General features: G+C 58.6%; 1 protein-coding gene across 2 annotated transcripts; it reads left to right on the top strand.

Moving 5' to 3' along the window:
* On the top strand, positions 1–11,514 carry AP5B1 (adaptor related protein complex 5 subunit beta 1). 2 transcript variants are annotated; one of them, XM_044762406.2, is made up of 3 exons: positions 1–135; positions 8,628–8,795; positions 8,899–11,514. In XM_044762406.2, the coding sequence occupies exons 2-3, from the start codon at positions 8,646–8,648 to the stop codon at positions 11,389–11,391; spliced, it is 2,643 nt and encodes an 880-aa protein (XP_044618341.2). In that variant the 5' UTR covers positions 1–135; positions 8,628–8,645; the 3' UTR covers positions 11,392–11,514. The 2 variants fall into 2 exon arrangements, with proteins under 2 accessions (XP_044618341.2, XP_044618340.2); XM_044762405.2 differs by lacking the exon at positions 1–135 and adding an exon at positions 8,119–8,226.
* The last annotated feature ends 5,303 nt before the right edge of the window (positions 11,515–16,817 follow it).

Here is a 16,817-nt window from a genome sequence, read left to right as displayed (position 1 = left end):
AGCGCCCCCACGTTCCGCAGAGAGACCGTGCCCGGGACGGCGTGCGCCGTTTCCAACTCCGCGGCGCTGTCGCCGTCCTCCGTCCGGACGAGGTCCCTCGCAGCCAGGTGCAGCGGGCGGCGGGCGAAGCGGCAGGTAAGCGTCTCCGGGCTCGACTGGCGTCCCCCGCGGCCGCTCGGGAAGTCTTAAAGTGCGAGCCGGACGGACGGGTTCACGCTTTATTGGCTCGCGGCGGTGTGTGTTGGTGGCTGGGGCGGGGAGGGGGGTGATCTGAGCTAATTAGCTTGGAGTGGCCCGGGGAGCGACGGCGCATGCGTTGGGAAATAACGGTGACAACCCACCTATTTGTTACCTGTCGAACCGGTTTCCATTCCGCTGCCGGTGAGGTGGCCTCGCGGCCTGGGCGGGGTGGCCGGGTGGGGGCGGGGGGCGGGCGCAGGGCACCAGCACTGGCTGCCCAGCCTGTCGGGCCGCCGCCCGCCTGGGACCTCCCTGCCGGGAGTGCTAGCGTTCGCAAACGGGAGTTTCGGAGGGAGCGGAGGGGAGGGGAGGGAGGGGGCAACGTTATTTGCACCCGCGCTCGCACGCTCTGCAGGTGATGAAATGAAACTCGCCCCACTGGGCCCGGCCCGGCGCGTCCCGGGCGCCTGGGGAGGCGCGAGTCGTCGGGCGGGAACGGACGGCCCGGCCCACACTTGTTGAACCAGGTGTGGGCCAAGGCGGCCCCGGATCCCAAAGGCCTGGCTGAGCAATTCGTGGTTCCGCCCAAAGGTGTTTCTGGGCGCCGGCTTGGTGCGGGAAGGCACGCGGGCAGCGGGAGCCCGCCGGCCGGTGGGCGGCGGGCGGGGACGCACGCGACCGCGTACCAAGCGGAGAGCTCCCGCTGGGTGCGAGCGCTGAGCCCTGCCGAGATCCCGCCTTCTGGTCGGGGAAGCGCGGACGGCTTCGCGTAGGAAGAGGCGTTTAAACCGCTTTGAGTCCACTGAGATCCTGCAGTACTCCAGAGCCTTAGTCATTGGGGCTTACACATGCGCAAAACCCCTCCGTCATCCTTGTCCCAAATGGCCAGATTTCAGGTGCAGCAAGGCCAGCGGGGAGCTGAGGCCCGAGGACCTCTGGAGAAGTCAGGCCCAACCTATTTTGTCTGGCTACAGCCACCGCAGAGGCTCGTGTCCGCTTCCCCCATAGCCCACCCTTGGGTGCGGTTCAGCCTGGAATGCCCCCTCCAGCCATTCCTCCTGCTCTGCCCAGTCCCCAGGCCCGGCCGGGGGGATCCCCACCCTCCTCAGAAGCTGGGGATGCTTGGTGGCTTCCAGGAGGCATGTTTAGTGTGGCACTTTGGCCGCTGGCCTGGCTGGGCTTTTCTCACCAGCTGACCTAGTCAAGGCAGGGATAGGACCCTCTTCCTCTTTTTAGCTCCCCTGTCCCCCAGTATAAAATAATCTAACGTCCCAGAATCCCTACCACACAGATACCTTTCTCACGTATTAAATGTTTGCTGGGACAGATTCGGAGGAAGTGAGTCTGGTAAATGAATTCACACAGTTCAAAAGTCAGGAGTCAAAGAGGAGCAGCCGGCCCTGGTGGACTTGCAGGCATCTAGTGGGAGAGGATGGTTTTTCAAAGGGGGAGACTTGCAGAGGCCCGGCAGGACTTCTGTGGAGCGCCCCTGGGTGGGTGGGGGGAGCGTGGACTGTGGGGGCAGATGGCCTCCTCCTCTGCTCCTTCCTGGAGCCTGAGTTTGGCCAAGGAGCTTTCCTTTCCAGCCTGTTACTTTGTCTGTCACCGCAGAATCTCAGCTACCTCCCAGGTCACTGTGAGGGGTGATGTGAGCTCTGGCAGGGGCGGTAATGTGTGCCCCCTTCCCCAGGGCTCTGCCTTCCCGATGCCCACCCTCCACTCTGACCCTGGACCCTGTCAGTCAACTGACATTAAGTGAGCACCTGTTTCACACTTGTCTTTTGAGCAAATCCTGGAGAAACAACATTGACTAACACAGTCTGTCTAGGAGAGAGGTGAATTTAGTTCATTCATTCAACAAATATTTCTTGAGCATGTGGGTTGTGCCAGACTCTGGCCCGGGCTGGCACACAGGAGGTGCTTAGTAAATGCTGCGGGCAAGTCTTCAGGGATGACCCTGGACACAAGGGACAGCCTTTCTCATCGGGGAAACAACGCAAATGTCTCCCCTTGTGGAAAGCAGGTTAATCTTTTTTTTTTTTTTTTTGAGGAAGATTAGCCCTGAGCTAACTGCTGCCAATCCTCCTTTTTTTGCTGAGGAAGACTGGCCCTGAGCTAACATCTGTGCCCATCTTCCTCTACTTTATATCTGGGACACCTACCACAGCATGGCTTGCCAAGCGGTGCCATGTCCACACCCAGGATCCGAACCAGTGAACCCCTGGCCGCAGAGGCGGAATGTGCTCTCTTAACTGCTGCGCCACCGGGCCGGCCCCCAAGAAAGTTACACAGTGTATGGAATGAGGCCCCAGGAGGGAGGGGTATTCGTCCACGCTGTCCACTGCTCTCTCTCTGATATCTGCAACTGTGCCTGGCGCGTAGCGGGTTATCAATAAATATTTGTTGAATGAAAGAATATCCTATTTCTCTTTTTTCCCCAATTATTTTATTGAGAGCATAATGGTTTATAACATTGTGTGATTTGAGGTGTACATTATTATTTATCAGTTTCTGTATAGACTTCATTGTGCTTATTTCTCTCGACTCATGTGACCCATTCAGGCTTTCATGTTCCAATTTTTGGTAGAAGCATAGAAAACAGAGCATATTTCTTTATTATAAGGAAAATAATAGTGCAAGTTCAGTGATGAAAGGCAGCTGACCCTGGCTGTCAGGGAGAGATTAGAGAGTGGTGGGGTCTGTGGAGAATGTCCCTGGTGAAAGGGGCAGTGACAATCACGTCATTCGAGCACAGAAACCCAACATGGGCACATCTATTTTCCAAGAGAAGCTGGAAATCCAGATTTGTATGTGAAATCGGCTGTTTTTAAATGTTGACTCAAATTTTTTTGAAACATGGAATGAGTCAAACAAAATCCCTTTGTGGGTCAGATTCGACCCACAGGTTTGACCATAGGCTGCTGGTGTGTGGTCTGTGGTTTGTGGGCAGCTCTGGGACCAGACAATGTGTGTGAACTTGGGTAAACACCCAGCTGAACTGTGAGCTTCACGAGGGCAGGCACCCTCTGGGCTGCTCACACGGTGCCAGTGAGATGTCATTCGTTCATTCCTTAGTTCAGTCCACAAATATTGATTGAATACCCCCCACGTGCTAGGCACTGGGGATTCTGAGATGCAAGGCAAACCGACAAGCAAGGCAACTATTAGTGCGATGTAGGACGTTTAACTAGAAGCAGGATAGTGACAGGTGGGGAGTGCTGAGATCTGAATGAGAGGTAGGAGCCAGCTGGGCAGCACAGGGAAAGGCCTGATCCGAGGAAGGAACAGCTGGTGCAAAAGCGCCTGAGTGGGACTGAGCCGTGTGTGTGCGTGTGATGAACCGAAAGGCAAGGTGGCTGGTCCGTGAGGGGCTGGGAGGGTAGGAACTGAGGTTGGAGAGGCAGGTCAGCCACGTCATGTGAGGCTGAGTGTGGTGGGAAGCCTTAGGGTCTGCCAAGGGGAGAATGGAGTGTGGGGGTCGGGGGGAGGGGTGGTGAGGGTAGCAGTAGGGAGACCACTGAGGCTACTGCAGTGGTCCAAGCAGGAGGTGATGGTGGCCTGGGCCAGCTGCAACCAGAGCCCGGAGGGCTGATTCCAGGTCTTCCGAGTGGACGTCTCTCTGGTACAGCAGACAGAGGGGTGAAGGAGGGTTGAACCCCAGCAGGCAAGTAAGGACTACACTCCCCGAAGAGTGGTGGCCGGCACCCGCCTTCAGTGCTCGGCTCCCATCCCGAGCAGCCTGGGAGAGATAGGGCAGGAGTTGGATGGAGAAAGTTTGGAAAAACCCCTTCCTGTTCTCAGAGAAGGCTTCCCAGTGGGGCCAGGGTGGGGTGGGGGTGCGGCGGGGGCTGGGAAGCGTGGAGGCCAAAGGCAGAAGGGCTTCTGGGAAATGAGCTGTGAGGACAAGCAGGAAAGAACACTGGGCCTGGAGTCACGCTGCCCCAGACTCAGTCCCAGGGACTTGAGCCAAGCTACCTAAGCTCTCAGGACCTCAGTTTACACATCTGTGGGGTGGGGCTCCTAGTTCCAGCTCTGCTACCCAGAGCTGTCAAGAAATGCTGTCAGTTTGTTTTTGCCCAGAAGCCTAGCAGGCCCTTGAAATTGGACTCAGCCTTAAAGCAGGCCATTGGTGCCCCCAGCCACCAAGACCTCTGCTTGGCTCAAAGGGTGGCCTTTCCAGCCCTGTTTGACAGTAGTCCCATGGAGGCTGCAAAGGCCTGACAAACTGTGAAGTGCTGTGGGTGACACTGACTGCTCCATCTCTTGCTGAGTTTCTGCCCACGGGCCTCCCCATCCACTGCCAGGGTGGGCCAGGGCCCCTTAAGGCCTGGCAGGGAGCAGGAGGCTGCCACGTGGGCAGAAAGCTCCTGAGGAGGAGCTGGGGGCGTGGGCAGAGGAGGAGGCTCCCTGGGCCTCTGGAGCAGTGCTGGGGGCGTGAGTTCCTGCTGGAGGGGGCGGAGGAACCGCGTTAGGTTCACCACCGTGGCCATGGGTCTGGTCTGCCAGACTTGATTTCATCCTCACAGTTCCCACAGCCTTCTCGGTCTCCGATACTGGAAGCATCAGCCCCCCAAGTACTCAGGGCCAAAGCCCAGAGTCATCCACCTCCCTCTTCCCTCACCCCACACAGCCACCCACCAGCAAGTCCTGTCAGCTCCAGGTGCATCTGGCATCCATCCACACCTCCATCTCCATGGTTACCAGCCTGGTCCAAACCCCAGCCCATCTCACCTGGACCACAGAACAGCCTCTTGGCCAGCCTCCCCCTCCCCCCCCAGCTGTCTCCCCTCAGCTCAAACGCTTCAGTGGTTCCCATCACAACTGGAATAGGGTCCTTGAGGCCTGGCGCACCCCGGCCCCTGCTGGCCTCCTGACCCTGTGCCTCTCCCTTCCCGCTGGCTCTGTATGGACCAGCCACACTGCTTGCCCTCTGTCCACTGAACAGGCCAGAGCCTGTCCCCACTCAGGCCTCTCCTCTGCTGCTCCTTTGGCCTGGAACGCTTTCCCCACTTGATGACTGGCTACCTCTCGTCACTCAGGTTTCTTCCCAGAGGCCTCTCCAGCCACCCCTAGCTAAATCCTCGTTCCCCGAGTCACCTCTGTCCCATTAGCCTATTCTGGGCCTTTTGCAGCATCTTTTACTCCATGCAGTTTTGGTCTGTCTTGTTTCTTGTCCGTTCCCTTCTCCCCCAGTGTGAGTTCTGTACATGAGAGACTTCTTTTAACACCGTTTTCAGTAGTTTTATTTAGATATGATTCATATACCATAAAATCCACCCTTTTAAAGTGTACAATTCAGTGGATTTTAGTACCTTCACAAAGTTGTGCAACACTCACCCCCGAAAGACACCCTGAACTCATTAGCAGTCACTCCCCATTCCTCCCAACCCCCAGCCCCTGGCACCCACTGCTCTGCTTTCTCTCTAGGGATCTGACTGTTGATGGGTTCTTTTGAAAGCCTCTCTGTATCCCCAGCGCCCAGTGCAGTGAGGACGGGTGAGTCACATCCCCCATTTTACAGATGAGAAAACGAAGGCTCAGGACCCCCAGGAAACTGACTTCCACTTTTCCAAGCCTTTCGTCTAGTGTCTCCCCAGAACTGGGCTGCGCTGGGGAACGTGGAAACTCAGCAGGAAGAGAAGGAATGAGGTGTGGGCACGGAGTGGGGAGTTCCCTGCTCAGCTCTCACCTCGGCCCCGTCACTTGGGAAGTCACTCTCCAGGGCTGGCCTGCTGACAGTGGACTCAGGGAACATTCATGCCCTCAGTGCCGGTGGGCTGAGCTCAACTCTATGCCCAGCCTGTGCCAGGGACAGAAGCAGCCCCACCCTCCCATCGGGTCGCAGACATCCAAGCAGGCAGGTGCGAGCTGCGGGTAGCCAGTGTGGGAGGAGGGCCAGTCAGGGCCAGCAAGGGGCCGTTTGCTGAAGTCCAGGCTCCACCTTTTCGGAGCTCTGTGATTTGGGGCGTGACTGCACCTCTCTGGGCCTCCCTTGCCTCCTCGGTGAATGGTACCCATCCTCAGGTACCTCGGGGTTGCTGTGAGCCTCGGTGAGTCCATGTGGATGCTCCCACCACAGCAGCAGGAACCACACATGGATTCCCTCCCTGCAGACCCCGGGCCCCAGGGAGCCAAGGCTCAGAAAGGCTGGCGGCCGTGAGAGGCTGAGCAGGGGCCAGAGCCAGCATCGGATTTCCTAACCCTTTGAAGCCTGTTTCCTCAACTGTAAAAAGGGTTTAATAATCATTTCGCCCTCCCTGCGACTGGGGAGGGCCGGGGCGGTGCAGTTATCAGGACCCTCTGGGCCTCAGACAGGGCAACCAGACAGGCTCCTTGTTACTCCCAAGCTGCCTTCCCTCCCCAGGCTGCTGTCATCCTGGCCTCTTTCATCTGAGGTCTAATTAGCCAGGCTGCCCCACCCCACCGCCTCTTGGGCGGGAGTCAGCACTCCCATTTTATAGATGGGGAAACTGAGGCACCTAGAAGGAAGTAGTTTGGGGCTGCCGCCTGTGAGTCAACTGTGGAGCCAGGGCCCAGAGGAGCTGGGACTGGGCTTTCCAGCTGGACCTGTCCCTGGGGGTGGATCCCTGTCTCCAGCCCCCTGGTGCCCCTGGCACCCTGGGCACCCACACAGCCTCTTCTCCAGCCCTCTCCCCCCCACCACTCTACCACCTCCCATCTGAAGGGCAGCAGGATGGGGTAGGGAAGGGCCTTTGAAGCCTGAGGGAAGGAGAGCAACTAGTTGGCAGCAGCAAGCATGGGGGCTCAGGCCTGTTTCATCTTCAAAGCGGGCTAATTAGAGCCAGAGGCGTTAGTCAGGCTGCGGGCTGTGGGGTCTGGATGCCGGCGGTTCCGTGCCCAGGAAACCAGTGGTCAGTGGGGCATCTGCTGCCTGCGTCCCCGGCCAGAGGCTGCTCAGAGCGCGCCAGGCCCAGCCCCTTAAAGCCCCCAGACAGCCCTGATCCAGCCTCTGGAGGTCAAGAGTGCTGGTTTGGGCCGGCCCCGTGGCCGAGTGGTTAAGTTCCCGCGCTCCGCTTCAGCGGCCCAGGGTTTGGTCTGTTGGGATCCTGGGCGCGGAGATGGCACCGCTCATCAGGCCATGCTGAGGCGGCATCCCACATGCCACAACTATAAGGACCCAACTAAAAGTATACAACTATCTACTGGGGGGATTTGGGGAGAAAAAGCAAAAAAAAAAAAAAAGTGCTGTTTCGGGCACTGGTTGGCCCCAGGTCTTTGGCGGCGAGGCCTCGGTTTCCCGGTCGGTGCTAGGCGTGCGTGCCATGAGCCCCGTGATCCGCCGGGCCCTGCCAGTCCGCACGTCTGCAACCCGTTGTTTTCCGGCTTCATCCCGGCTTGTCCTCGCCCCGCCAGCTTCACCTCGGCCGGCAGGATTGCGCGACGCGTGCCGACCAGCGGCGGGGCCGAAGGCAAAGGTCAGCAGCTTCCGCCCGCCGCGACCCCGGCGCCAGCTCCGCGCCCCCAAGCCGCGCGGGTGGGGGCCGGGGCCGGCGTCGGAGAAGCGAAGCCAAGCCCCGAGGCGCCCGCCTGACCGGTTCAGCCGGGGCCGCGGCGCGCACTTCCTGCGGGCGCCCTGGGACCGCACCTTGCACACGCCCCAGCGGCCACCCTGGGAGCCCGAGGACCGGCACCCTACGCTACCCCCAGGGGCCGCGCGCGGTGGCGCCGGGTGCGGTGCGCCCGGGCGCCCTCCTCTCCAGCCCAGCGGGCGCTGTCCAGCGGAGGCCCCGGGATGGCGGCCCGCGCGCGGGGGACCCCGGCCTCCGGGAGCCGGGACCCACCCCCCTCCGCCGCCCCTGCCCGGGCCTGCGGCGGTTTCGGGGAAGGGGGGCTGCGCGCAGCGGGACAGTTACTCAGCCCCAGCGAAACCTGCAGGTCGGCACCTGCCGGCCGGGCGGGAGGGGGAGGCGGCGGCCCCGTTACGGCCCCGCCCCGTCTCGGCCGCCCACGCGCCGCCCCGCCCCGCGCCGCCCGCCCGGAAGGAGCCGGCCGGCCCGAGCGCCCGCGGCGGCTGAGTCAGGCGGGGTGAGAGCGGCCGGCCCGTTACCACGGGCGCCGGGGGCCGGGGCGGTGCTGTGGTTTCGGTGCCGGCCGCGGGCGGGCGGCCTAATGAGCTCTCGGCACGCACCCCGCGCTCGCGGCCCGCCCGGCGCCCCGCCTCTGCTCGCCCGCGCTCCTGCCCCGCGGGGACCCTGGCGGCCCGCCCCGGCGTCACCCCCGAAACCTCTGGGTTTCATCTCGAGACCGATACGCGGGGTCCCCGCTGGCGTCTGCGCGTGGCCGCGGAAGGCTGGGATCTGCGGGGCGGCCCTGGGTGACCGCAGCCCCCTCGGGCTTGGCGCAGGGGCTCGGGCGCCCTCTGGTGGCCTCGGGACCCAGCGCGTCCCTCGGCCAGCGGCCCGATCTTGCTTCGCTCCTCCCTGCAGGGACCGGCGTGCCTGACCATGGGGCCCCCGAGCCGGGAAGCCTGGGCCCAGCGCCTGAGCGCCTTCCGGGCCAGCCCGTCCGCCTTCATGGCAGGTCCCGAGGGTGAGGATCTCGGTCGTGACCTGCTGAGCGACCTGAGGAGTGAGAAGCTGAACGAACAGACCAAGGTAGGCCCGGCACGCGCCCCTTGCCCTGGCCCCTATGGTGACCTCAGTCCTCTGCGCCCTGAACCTCGTCCTCGTGATTCTCACCCAAGTCCCCCATCCCCAGGTTTCCTTGCTGGCCCTGAGCTTGGAGTACCCAGCCCAGCTGTGGCCGGACGCCCCTGCGGCCGAGGCAGCCGCCTCCTCCCTGTTGGACACCCTGGTCCTTTTACCCCCGCGGCCTTCAGCGCTGCGGAAGCCCCTACTGCTGGCGGCCACCACAGCCTTGGTGGCAGGAGGCGCGCTGGGCCCCACCTCGGGAGCCTCCCTCCGGCTCCTGCCCCTACTGCTCGGCTTGGCCTCCGGCCGAGATCTGGGGCGAGGCTTCGGCCCCGCCTCGGAGCAGCGCCCCCTGCAGGCCACGGCGTGCGAGTGCCTTCGGGAGCTGGAGAGCTGCCAGCCCGGCCTGCTGGGGGGCTGCCTGGGGCTGCTGCGGGGCCTGCTGGGGCAGGAGGGCGCCGTGGGCCCGGTCCAGCCACTCAGCCTGCTGCTGGCGCTTGCTCTGCGGAACACCTTGGTGATACAGGCCAGGGCGGGCGCTGGCCTGCAGGGCCTGCTCGTAGCCGGGAGCTCTGGCACCGGAGGCAGTCCCTGGACCTGGACACTAGCCGAAGAGGGCGCTGCCCACCTTCAGCCCCAGGCCCCCAGCTGGCTGGCAGCTGAGGAAGGGGAGTGTGGCCTTGCAGCACTAGAGCCCAATCCTGAGGAGGCCCGGGAGCTGCGGGCCGCCGTGGCCCAGCTTCTGGACACCTCCTACCTGCTCGCTCCTGTGGCCCAGGCCCAGCTGCTGTGGCTGCTGGGCTGGGCCCTGCGGGGTCTTCGGGGACAGCTGCCAGTGCTCTTCAAGACGCAGTTGGTCCGGCTGCTGGGCACAGCACAGCTGACGCTGCTGCACGCCGTGCTGGCACTCAAGGCGGCCTTCGGGGAGGCGCTGTTCACGGCCCAGGATGAGGACCTGCTGCTCCGTCGTCTCACCGCGGCTGCCCAGCACCCAGCCGTGCCCCCGCCTGCCCATCTCTTCTACCTGCACTGCCTCCTGCACTTCCCTGAGAACTGCCCGCTGGGCCCCACGGGCGAGGAGGCTGCCCCGCTGCTGCTGGGGCCCCAGCTGTGCCGCGGCCTTCTGCCCAGTCTCCTGCACGACCCCATGGCTCTCCTGGCCCGCCTGCATCTGCTGTGTTTGCTCTGTGCTGAAGATGAAGAAAAGGAAGAGAAAGGCCAGGGTCAGAGCCCCCAGCTCTACTTAGAGGACCTGCTGGCCGGCCTGCGACAGAGGGCCGCCCTGGATGGGGCCCCCCGGGCCTTGGCCACTCTCTGCTTCCAGGCCTCATACCTGGTTGCTCACTGCCTGGCGGGGCAACCGACGATGATGACAGCCTTGACCCACGGATTGGTCCAGCTGTACCGAGACCGGCCTGTGCTGGCTCCCCATTTTGTGGACCTCTTGGATCAGGTGGGCCCTGAGCTGGGAGAGCCCCTAAGGGTGGCCCTGCAGCAGGAGGTGGTGGCCAGGCCAGGCAAGGATGAGGCCCTTCGTTGGCACCTGCAGATGCTGGCAAAGGTGGCAGACGGGGATGCCCAGAGTGGCACCCTCAGCTTCCTGCAGGCTGCAGCTGCCCACTGCAAAGACTGGGGCCTCCAGCAGGCCCTGCTGCAGGTCTGCCGGGCTCTGCTGCGGGCGGGCGTCGGGGGAGGCCTCGCGGACTTGCTGCAGGCGCTGGCATGGCAGCTGGAGGACCCTGATGGGCGGGACCACGCCCGTCTCTACTACGTTCTCCTAGCCCACCTGGCAACGCCGAAGCTGCAGGTGGCCCTGGGCCCCTCACTCGTGGCACCTGCACTGCCCTCTTCACTGGTGGCTGAGAACCAGGGCTTTGTCGCGGCACTGATGGTGCAGGAGGCCCCGGCCCCGATTCAGCTGAGCGTGGGGCCCCGCAGAGCTGAGGGCCCCATCCCCGTGCTCCAGCTCCAGGTGGAGGTGCTGGAGCCGGTGTACTCTTTGGAGCTGCGCTTCCGCGTGGAAGGACAGCTCTACGCGCCGCTGGGGGCTGTCCACGTGCCCTGCCTGTGCCCCGGCCGCCCCGCCCGCCCTTTGCTCCTGCCCCTGCAACCCCGCCGCCCAGCCCCCACGAGGCTGGATGTGCGAGCCCTGTACACCACACCCACTGGCCTCACGTGCCATGCCCACCTGCCGCCCCTGCCCGTGACCTTCGCTGACCTCTTTCTGCCTTTCCCGCAGCCCCCTGAAGGGACAGAACTGGGCTTCTTTGAGGAGCTCTGGGACTCCTGCCTGCCAAAGGGCACCGAGAGTCGCCTGTGGTGCCCTCTTGGGCCAGAGGGGCTGGAGGCCTTAGTGTCCCGCCACCTGGAGCCCTTTGTGATGGTGGCCCAGCCCCCCAGTAGCTACCACATAGCCATCCGCCTGCCCCCAGATTCGAGGCTGCTGCTGCGCCTGGAGGCAGCCCAGGCCGATGGAGTGCCTGTGGCCCTGCGGACTGATGACTGGGCTGTGTTGCCCTTGGCGGGGGACTACCTCCGTGGGCTGTCGGCTGCTGCCTGAGCCCCAGGGCCGTGCCAGGCGGGGGCAGGACTGTGGCCCTCGTAGGGCTTTGTCTAGAAGGGCTTGTTGAGGACCAGGACATGATCCTGTGGCTCCTTTCTAAAAAAATGTACATTCACCGTCTTTTGCTGGTTGGTTTTCTTTTGGTTGGGGGCAGAACCACTGGGGTGGGGGTCAGAGGTCCCAAGAAAGTTTCTAGATGAGGAACTGCCAGAGAGCAGGTCTCTGAAGTTCCTTCCTGCACAAATAGAATTCTCCAGAGTCCCTGCCCAGGAGGCAGAAGAAAAAACATGGTCATCTCTGCTTCCCAGAGAGGGTCTGGCCTGCCCAAAGCCACTCAGCAATTTGGGAACGAGGCTGGAGCTGGACTGGGGCCTCCTGACCTGTGGGCCAGAGCTTTTCAATTCCCGAGGTTTGCAGGGGCTGCCCCAGGGGGCTCAGGCCAAATGGGACCACGGAAGGATGACCAGAAACAGTGAGAGGAGGCTGCAGCTGCCAGCGGCCCCTTCCTTGGAGAGGGAGGCCCCGGGCCGTCGTGACTGGAGCCTCTAGGAAGGGCCAGCTGGTATGTTTCAGGGCTCAGAGGGCCACGTGATCTGGGCTAAAACTGAGCTGGCCTTTCCTCACCCCAGCCCCTCAGAAGCCTCGCCTGTGGACCTAGGAATCTTCCCAGGTCCGAAGAACTAGCTCTCCCACTTCTTTTTCCAAATATGTGAGTTACTTAGGCTTCCAGCGTATTGAGGCCAACTCTGCTGCCAGTCACCCAGCCAGTGTTTTCCACGGACGCTGCCTTGTTTCATCTTTGCAGCAGCTGGGCAGGGCCCCATGGATGAGGAAATGTGGGCCAGAGGGTTTGAGTGATTTTCCTGCGGTCATCTAGCTAGTTGGCAATCGGGTTTTGTCACCCTGGAGCAGGTTTCCATTACCACACTGTCAAGCAGAGCTCTGCACGGGCTGCAAGGCACAGAGTCCCCAGCCCTCTCTGCCCTGGGCCAGCCCCCGGGAGGCTGCAGGAGCAGCGGTCAGCAGTGCTGGGTGGAGAAGGACCGGAGGCTCGGGTCCTGCTGTTCCGGGGAGGGCCTCTCCAGCGGCCCTGCCTCTTAGGCTCCCAGCCCACAGGTTCCGATGGGCCAGACTTGCCCCTCCTAAGTGCGGCAGGCTAGGGGAGGAGAGATGGGCCCGGGACAAGGAAGGCTGTTACAGGGCAGGTCGGGAGCTCGGTCCCAAGCTCAGGTCCGGCAGTGACTTGCTGTGTGAGCTGGGCAGGCCATTGCCAATCAGGAAGGGTTTGGTTCCAGGAAACAGAAACTTCTCCAGCTCTTTTCAGCAGAAAGGGATGTAAGACAGGTACTTACAAACTCACGGGGAAGGCTGGAGAAGGGAGCCTCCAGGAGGCCACCGCGGGAACTGCTGAGTTCCAGAACGTGCTGCCCTGCCTGCAGTGCAGCTCTTCTCAGTACCCAGAAGCTGGGCCCCGACCCTGGCACATGGGGTGGGGCTGCCACCACTGCCTCTTGACACCAAAGCCAGAGAGCTGACACTGTTGCGGAATAACCGAACCTTCCACGGCCAGCAAACGGCCTTCTCTCCGTCCACATCGTGCAGAGGCATCTTATCAGTGGAATATATTTCTCACGCAGACCTCTAGTGGCAAGGGAGGCCAGAAGACGTACTTGTTTTCTTTCTGACCTCAGATGCAGAAGGTGGTGGTAATCCTTTGACTAAGATGAAGATAATTGGCCCCTGGAAGGACTCACTTGCTATCCTTTTGTCTGTCTGTCTCACCATTCACACATCCATCCCGTTTTACCCACCCACTCCCCCAGTGCTGGGTACCAGATGACCTCCAGCTCCCCCCACCCACCACAAGTTTGCCGCTGTGGACATTCTTCTCTGTCCTTATGGACTTATGTGACAATCTCCCTGGGATGCGTATCAGGGGCAGAATTGCTGAATTGTAGGGCATGCACACGCATAATGTGACTAAGCGATCTTTGCATCCTCGGTATGCTCAGGAAGGCATGCCAGGAGGTAGGCATGGACACCACCGTCCACCTCTTTGCATCCTCCGTATCCACATACTTCTGCTCATACTTTACCTTCTCAAAGATCATAGCAGCAACAACAGGCGCCCGCCTAACCACCCCTCCTGCAACCAAAACGGGACGCCCAAAGTCCCATCAGCCTCTGTCCACCTGTGTGGGTGTTACCAGTGTTCACTAGTCCTGGCTCTCCACTTCCAGGCACGCTTGTACCCTTCCCCACTTTCTCGAGGCTAGGCCTGGCCGTGAGACCAGCTTTGGCTCAGGAAATGCGGAGAATGTCAGTTCTAAGGCAAAACATCTGATGGCCAGTGTGAAGCCATCCCCGCCACCGTGGCAGGCGTGGAAGCGCACGTCGATGGGACATGCGGAACAGTTTATCTCACCGTGATATCCCACAGCAAATGCAGCGGAGTGCAAAGTCAGTCATCAAGAACACGTTGTACGAAACAAGAGGAAGACGTGGGGAAGGATATTGGTTAATCTGTCCTTTACTCTCAAGGAAGAAATGATTGTGCAATGAATTACAAGGCCATAATTAGAGCCTCCAGCTTTAGCAAATAAAAATAGTGTAGAGGATGCCCCGTTACATTTGCACTTCAGAGAAAGAACAAATAATTTTGTAGTTTAAGTATGTCCCAAACATTAGGACATACTTACACTAAGAAAAAATTAGTTGTTTCTCTGAAATTCAGATAAAACTGGGCATCCTGAATTTTATCTGTCAACCCTAGAGTGGCATTTATAACTTACTTTTTCCACTACCTCTCTTATGTTCCTTATGCCCTCAGGAACCTTTGTCCCATGAGGTGACCTTCATTCCTGAAGCATCGGAGTCCATGGGAATTCTGCCTGATGGAGTCCAGTCTTTGATGAACGTTATCCCCGGACCTGCCAGTCCTGTGTCCCCGGGAATCTCCTGGGTACCACCCTCCCCCGTCCCTCCGATGTGTGACAGCAACAATTTCTTCCTTGATAATCAGGATCATCCACCTTTTAGAGCTGTTGGTTCTGAGGCATGAAGAGGACAAAATGACAAAGGAACTGGAAACTTCACTTCCAGTTCAAAAGAACCACTGCTGCGTCCATTAGTGGGAGCATTCTCTCTTGGGAACTGAGGATTCGAAGCCAGCAAAGCCCAAAGCTTTGGAGGGATGGGGAGCAAATGTTTTGTGAGAGATTTCCAGGAAGACCGGGGCCGCAGCGTAGGTCCCCGGCTCCCCTTGAAAAACAACATAGGACAAAGAGAAGAGAAAGATTACGAAAACCAAGCCCTCGGTATAACTTGAGGACGGAGAATGCTCAGAGTTAAAAATAACTGTGAGTAGAAACAAACAAACAGCAAATGAGAGCCACAGTCCTGGTCGCGGCCCCACGCCGCATGGGCTCCGGGCAAGCAAAGGCGAGCTGAGAAAAACCGCGGGGAGAAAGGGAGAGTGGAGTTAGCAGTGGGGCCCATGCTTGATCTAAGACCGTGCCAGCAAGACCTCCCTAAGTCTGAGAATGAGAGTCTGGGGCAGGTTAGAGCTCGGACTACAGGGAAGGGACAGCTTTGAAACACATAGATTGGGGGCAAAAAGGAAGGGAAGTGCCTTTTGGCATCAGAGTGTGAAAGGGGAAGCAGAGGAGAAACTCATGGTTCTGCAGGTCAGAGAACAAAATCAGAGGACTGGGCTCCTCCCCGCTCTCTAAACAAACAAACAAACAAGCTGACACATCCAGGAAAGTGTCTGGACTTCGCATCGTTGACAGAAGAGGGAACATCAAGCCAGAGATCTATGAAACACCCAACACCACAAAAACGAACAAGAAAAAGGCTCCCAGGTTCATACGGAGTGATTGCAAAATATCAGAAAATGAATTTCATCCATACAAACCAAGGAAAATTCACACGCACCCCTGAAAAAACAGCCGCGAAGCAGGAGAAAGCTGTGCTACGACACGCTGAACAGAACTAAATATGCTCAAAACCAGCATCTGAAGATGCGTGAGACGACCTTGGGCGAGAAACTTAAAAACAAAGAACAGAAAGAGACAAAACCTAGGAAGAAATGAAAAGAGAATTGATTGAACTCAGGGTAGAAATGGAAGAAGCAGACAAAATTATCTAGAAATAAAGATTAAGGGGCTGGCCCGGTGGCACAGCGGTTAAGTGTGCACGTTCCGCTTCGGCAGCCCGGGGTTCGCTGGTTCGGATCCCAGGTGCTGACACAGCACCGCTTGGCAAGCCATGCTGTGGTAGGCATCCCACATGTAAAGTAGAGGAAGATGGGCATGGATGTTAGCTCAGGGCCAGTCTTCCTCAGCAAAAAGAGGAGGATTGGCAGCAGTTAGCTCAGAGCTAATCTTCCTCAAAAAAAAAAAAAAAAAAGATTAAATTACAAGATGCCCAAGGGAGAACAGACTGAAATAAAAATTTAATAAGGGGCCTTGAAGAAAGAAAGAATATCAATCAAGAGAGTGAAAATGAGATAAAGAAGGAGAAGGGTCAGAAGAAAGTAATAGAACCAAGATAGAGAAGGAATCAGATGTGTATTATTGGAGTTCTGACAAAAACCTAAACAATGAACCAGAACTGATATTTAATATTATAATCCAAGAAAACTGTCCATAAATCTGCACTTTGAAAGGGCCCTCTGGGAACCTTGGAAAATTAACCCAGAACAATCCACTTTTAGACATATTCTTGCAAAACTCTTAGGTTTCAAAGATTTTTCTTTTTTTTTAAATCCTCAAGATCTCCAGGCAGAAGGATCAAATAACTTACAAAGGCAAAAGAATTAGGATGGCATCAGGCTTTAAAAAATGAACATACAAAGCAAGACAACAAGGGAGCGGCATTTTGGAAACATTCTACTCTTGAAAGCTCGAACCAAGGATTGTATATTCAAACAAGCTGTCCAAGCGTCAAGGCTACAGGAAAGAGTTGTCTGCCTTTCAACAAGTACTGATGGAATTCTGCACCTGTGCGCCAATCTGAACGAGAACGCACTTCATCCAACCAAGACACGACAGGTATGTATGTAGGATCTGAGGCTAAATCAAGGTGGGCATGAGGGTAAATAACTAAGTAAAAATGTCATATATCGTGATAAAGTAAAAATAATGGAACTCAAAGCATGAGACAAGAAGGGAGAGAAAATGAGGAAAATAGGATAATTTCACTGATGGCGGTATAGGAGCCTCTCAGGTCCAAATTCACTCTTCATTGCCTGCTCCATAAAAATGGATCTGGGCCCTTTAAATATCTTTCTTTGCTAGCTGGCTCATTGTTGGTTTTGTTTTTTTGTTTGTTTGTTTGTTTTTGTAGATGGTGGAGACCAAATTTGGGCTCAGTTGGCCTCTTTTTTTTTTTTTTTAGATTGGCCCTGAGCTAATATCCGT

This window comes from Equus asinus, chromosome 17 (assembly GCF_041296235.1).
Source record: "Equus asinus isolate D_3611 breed Donkey chromosome 17, EquAss-T2T_v2, whole genome shotgun sequence".
Classification (NCBI taxonomy): domain Eukaryota; kingdom Metazoa; phylum Chordata; class Mammalia; order Perissodactyla; family Equidae; genus Equus; species Equus asinus.
The sequence above is the reverse complement of the archived record's forward strand: the minus strand, read 5'-3'. Positions and strand labels throughout refer to the sequence as shown.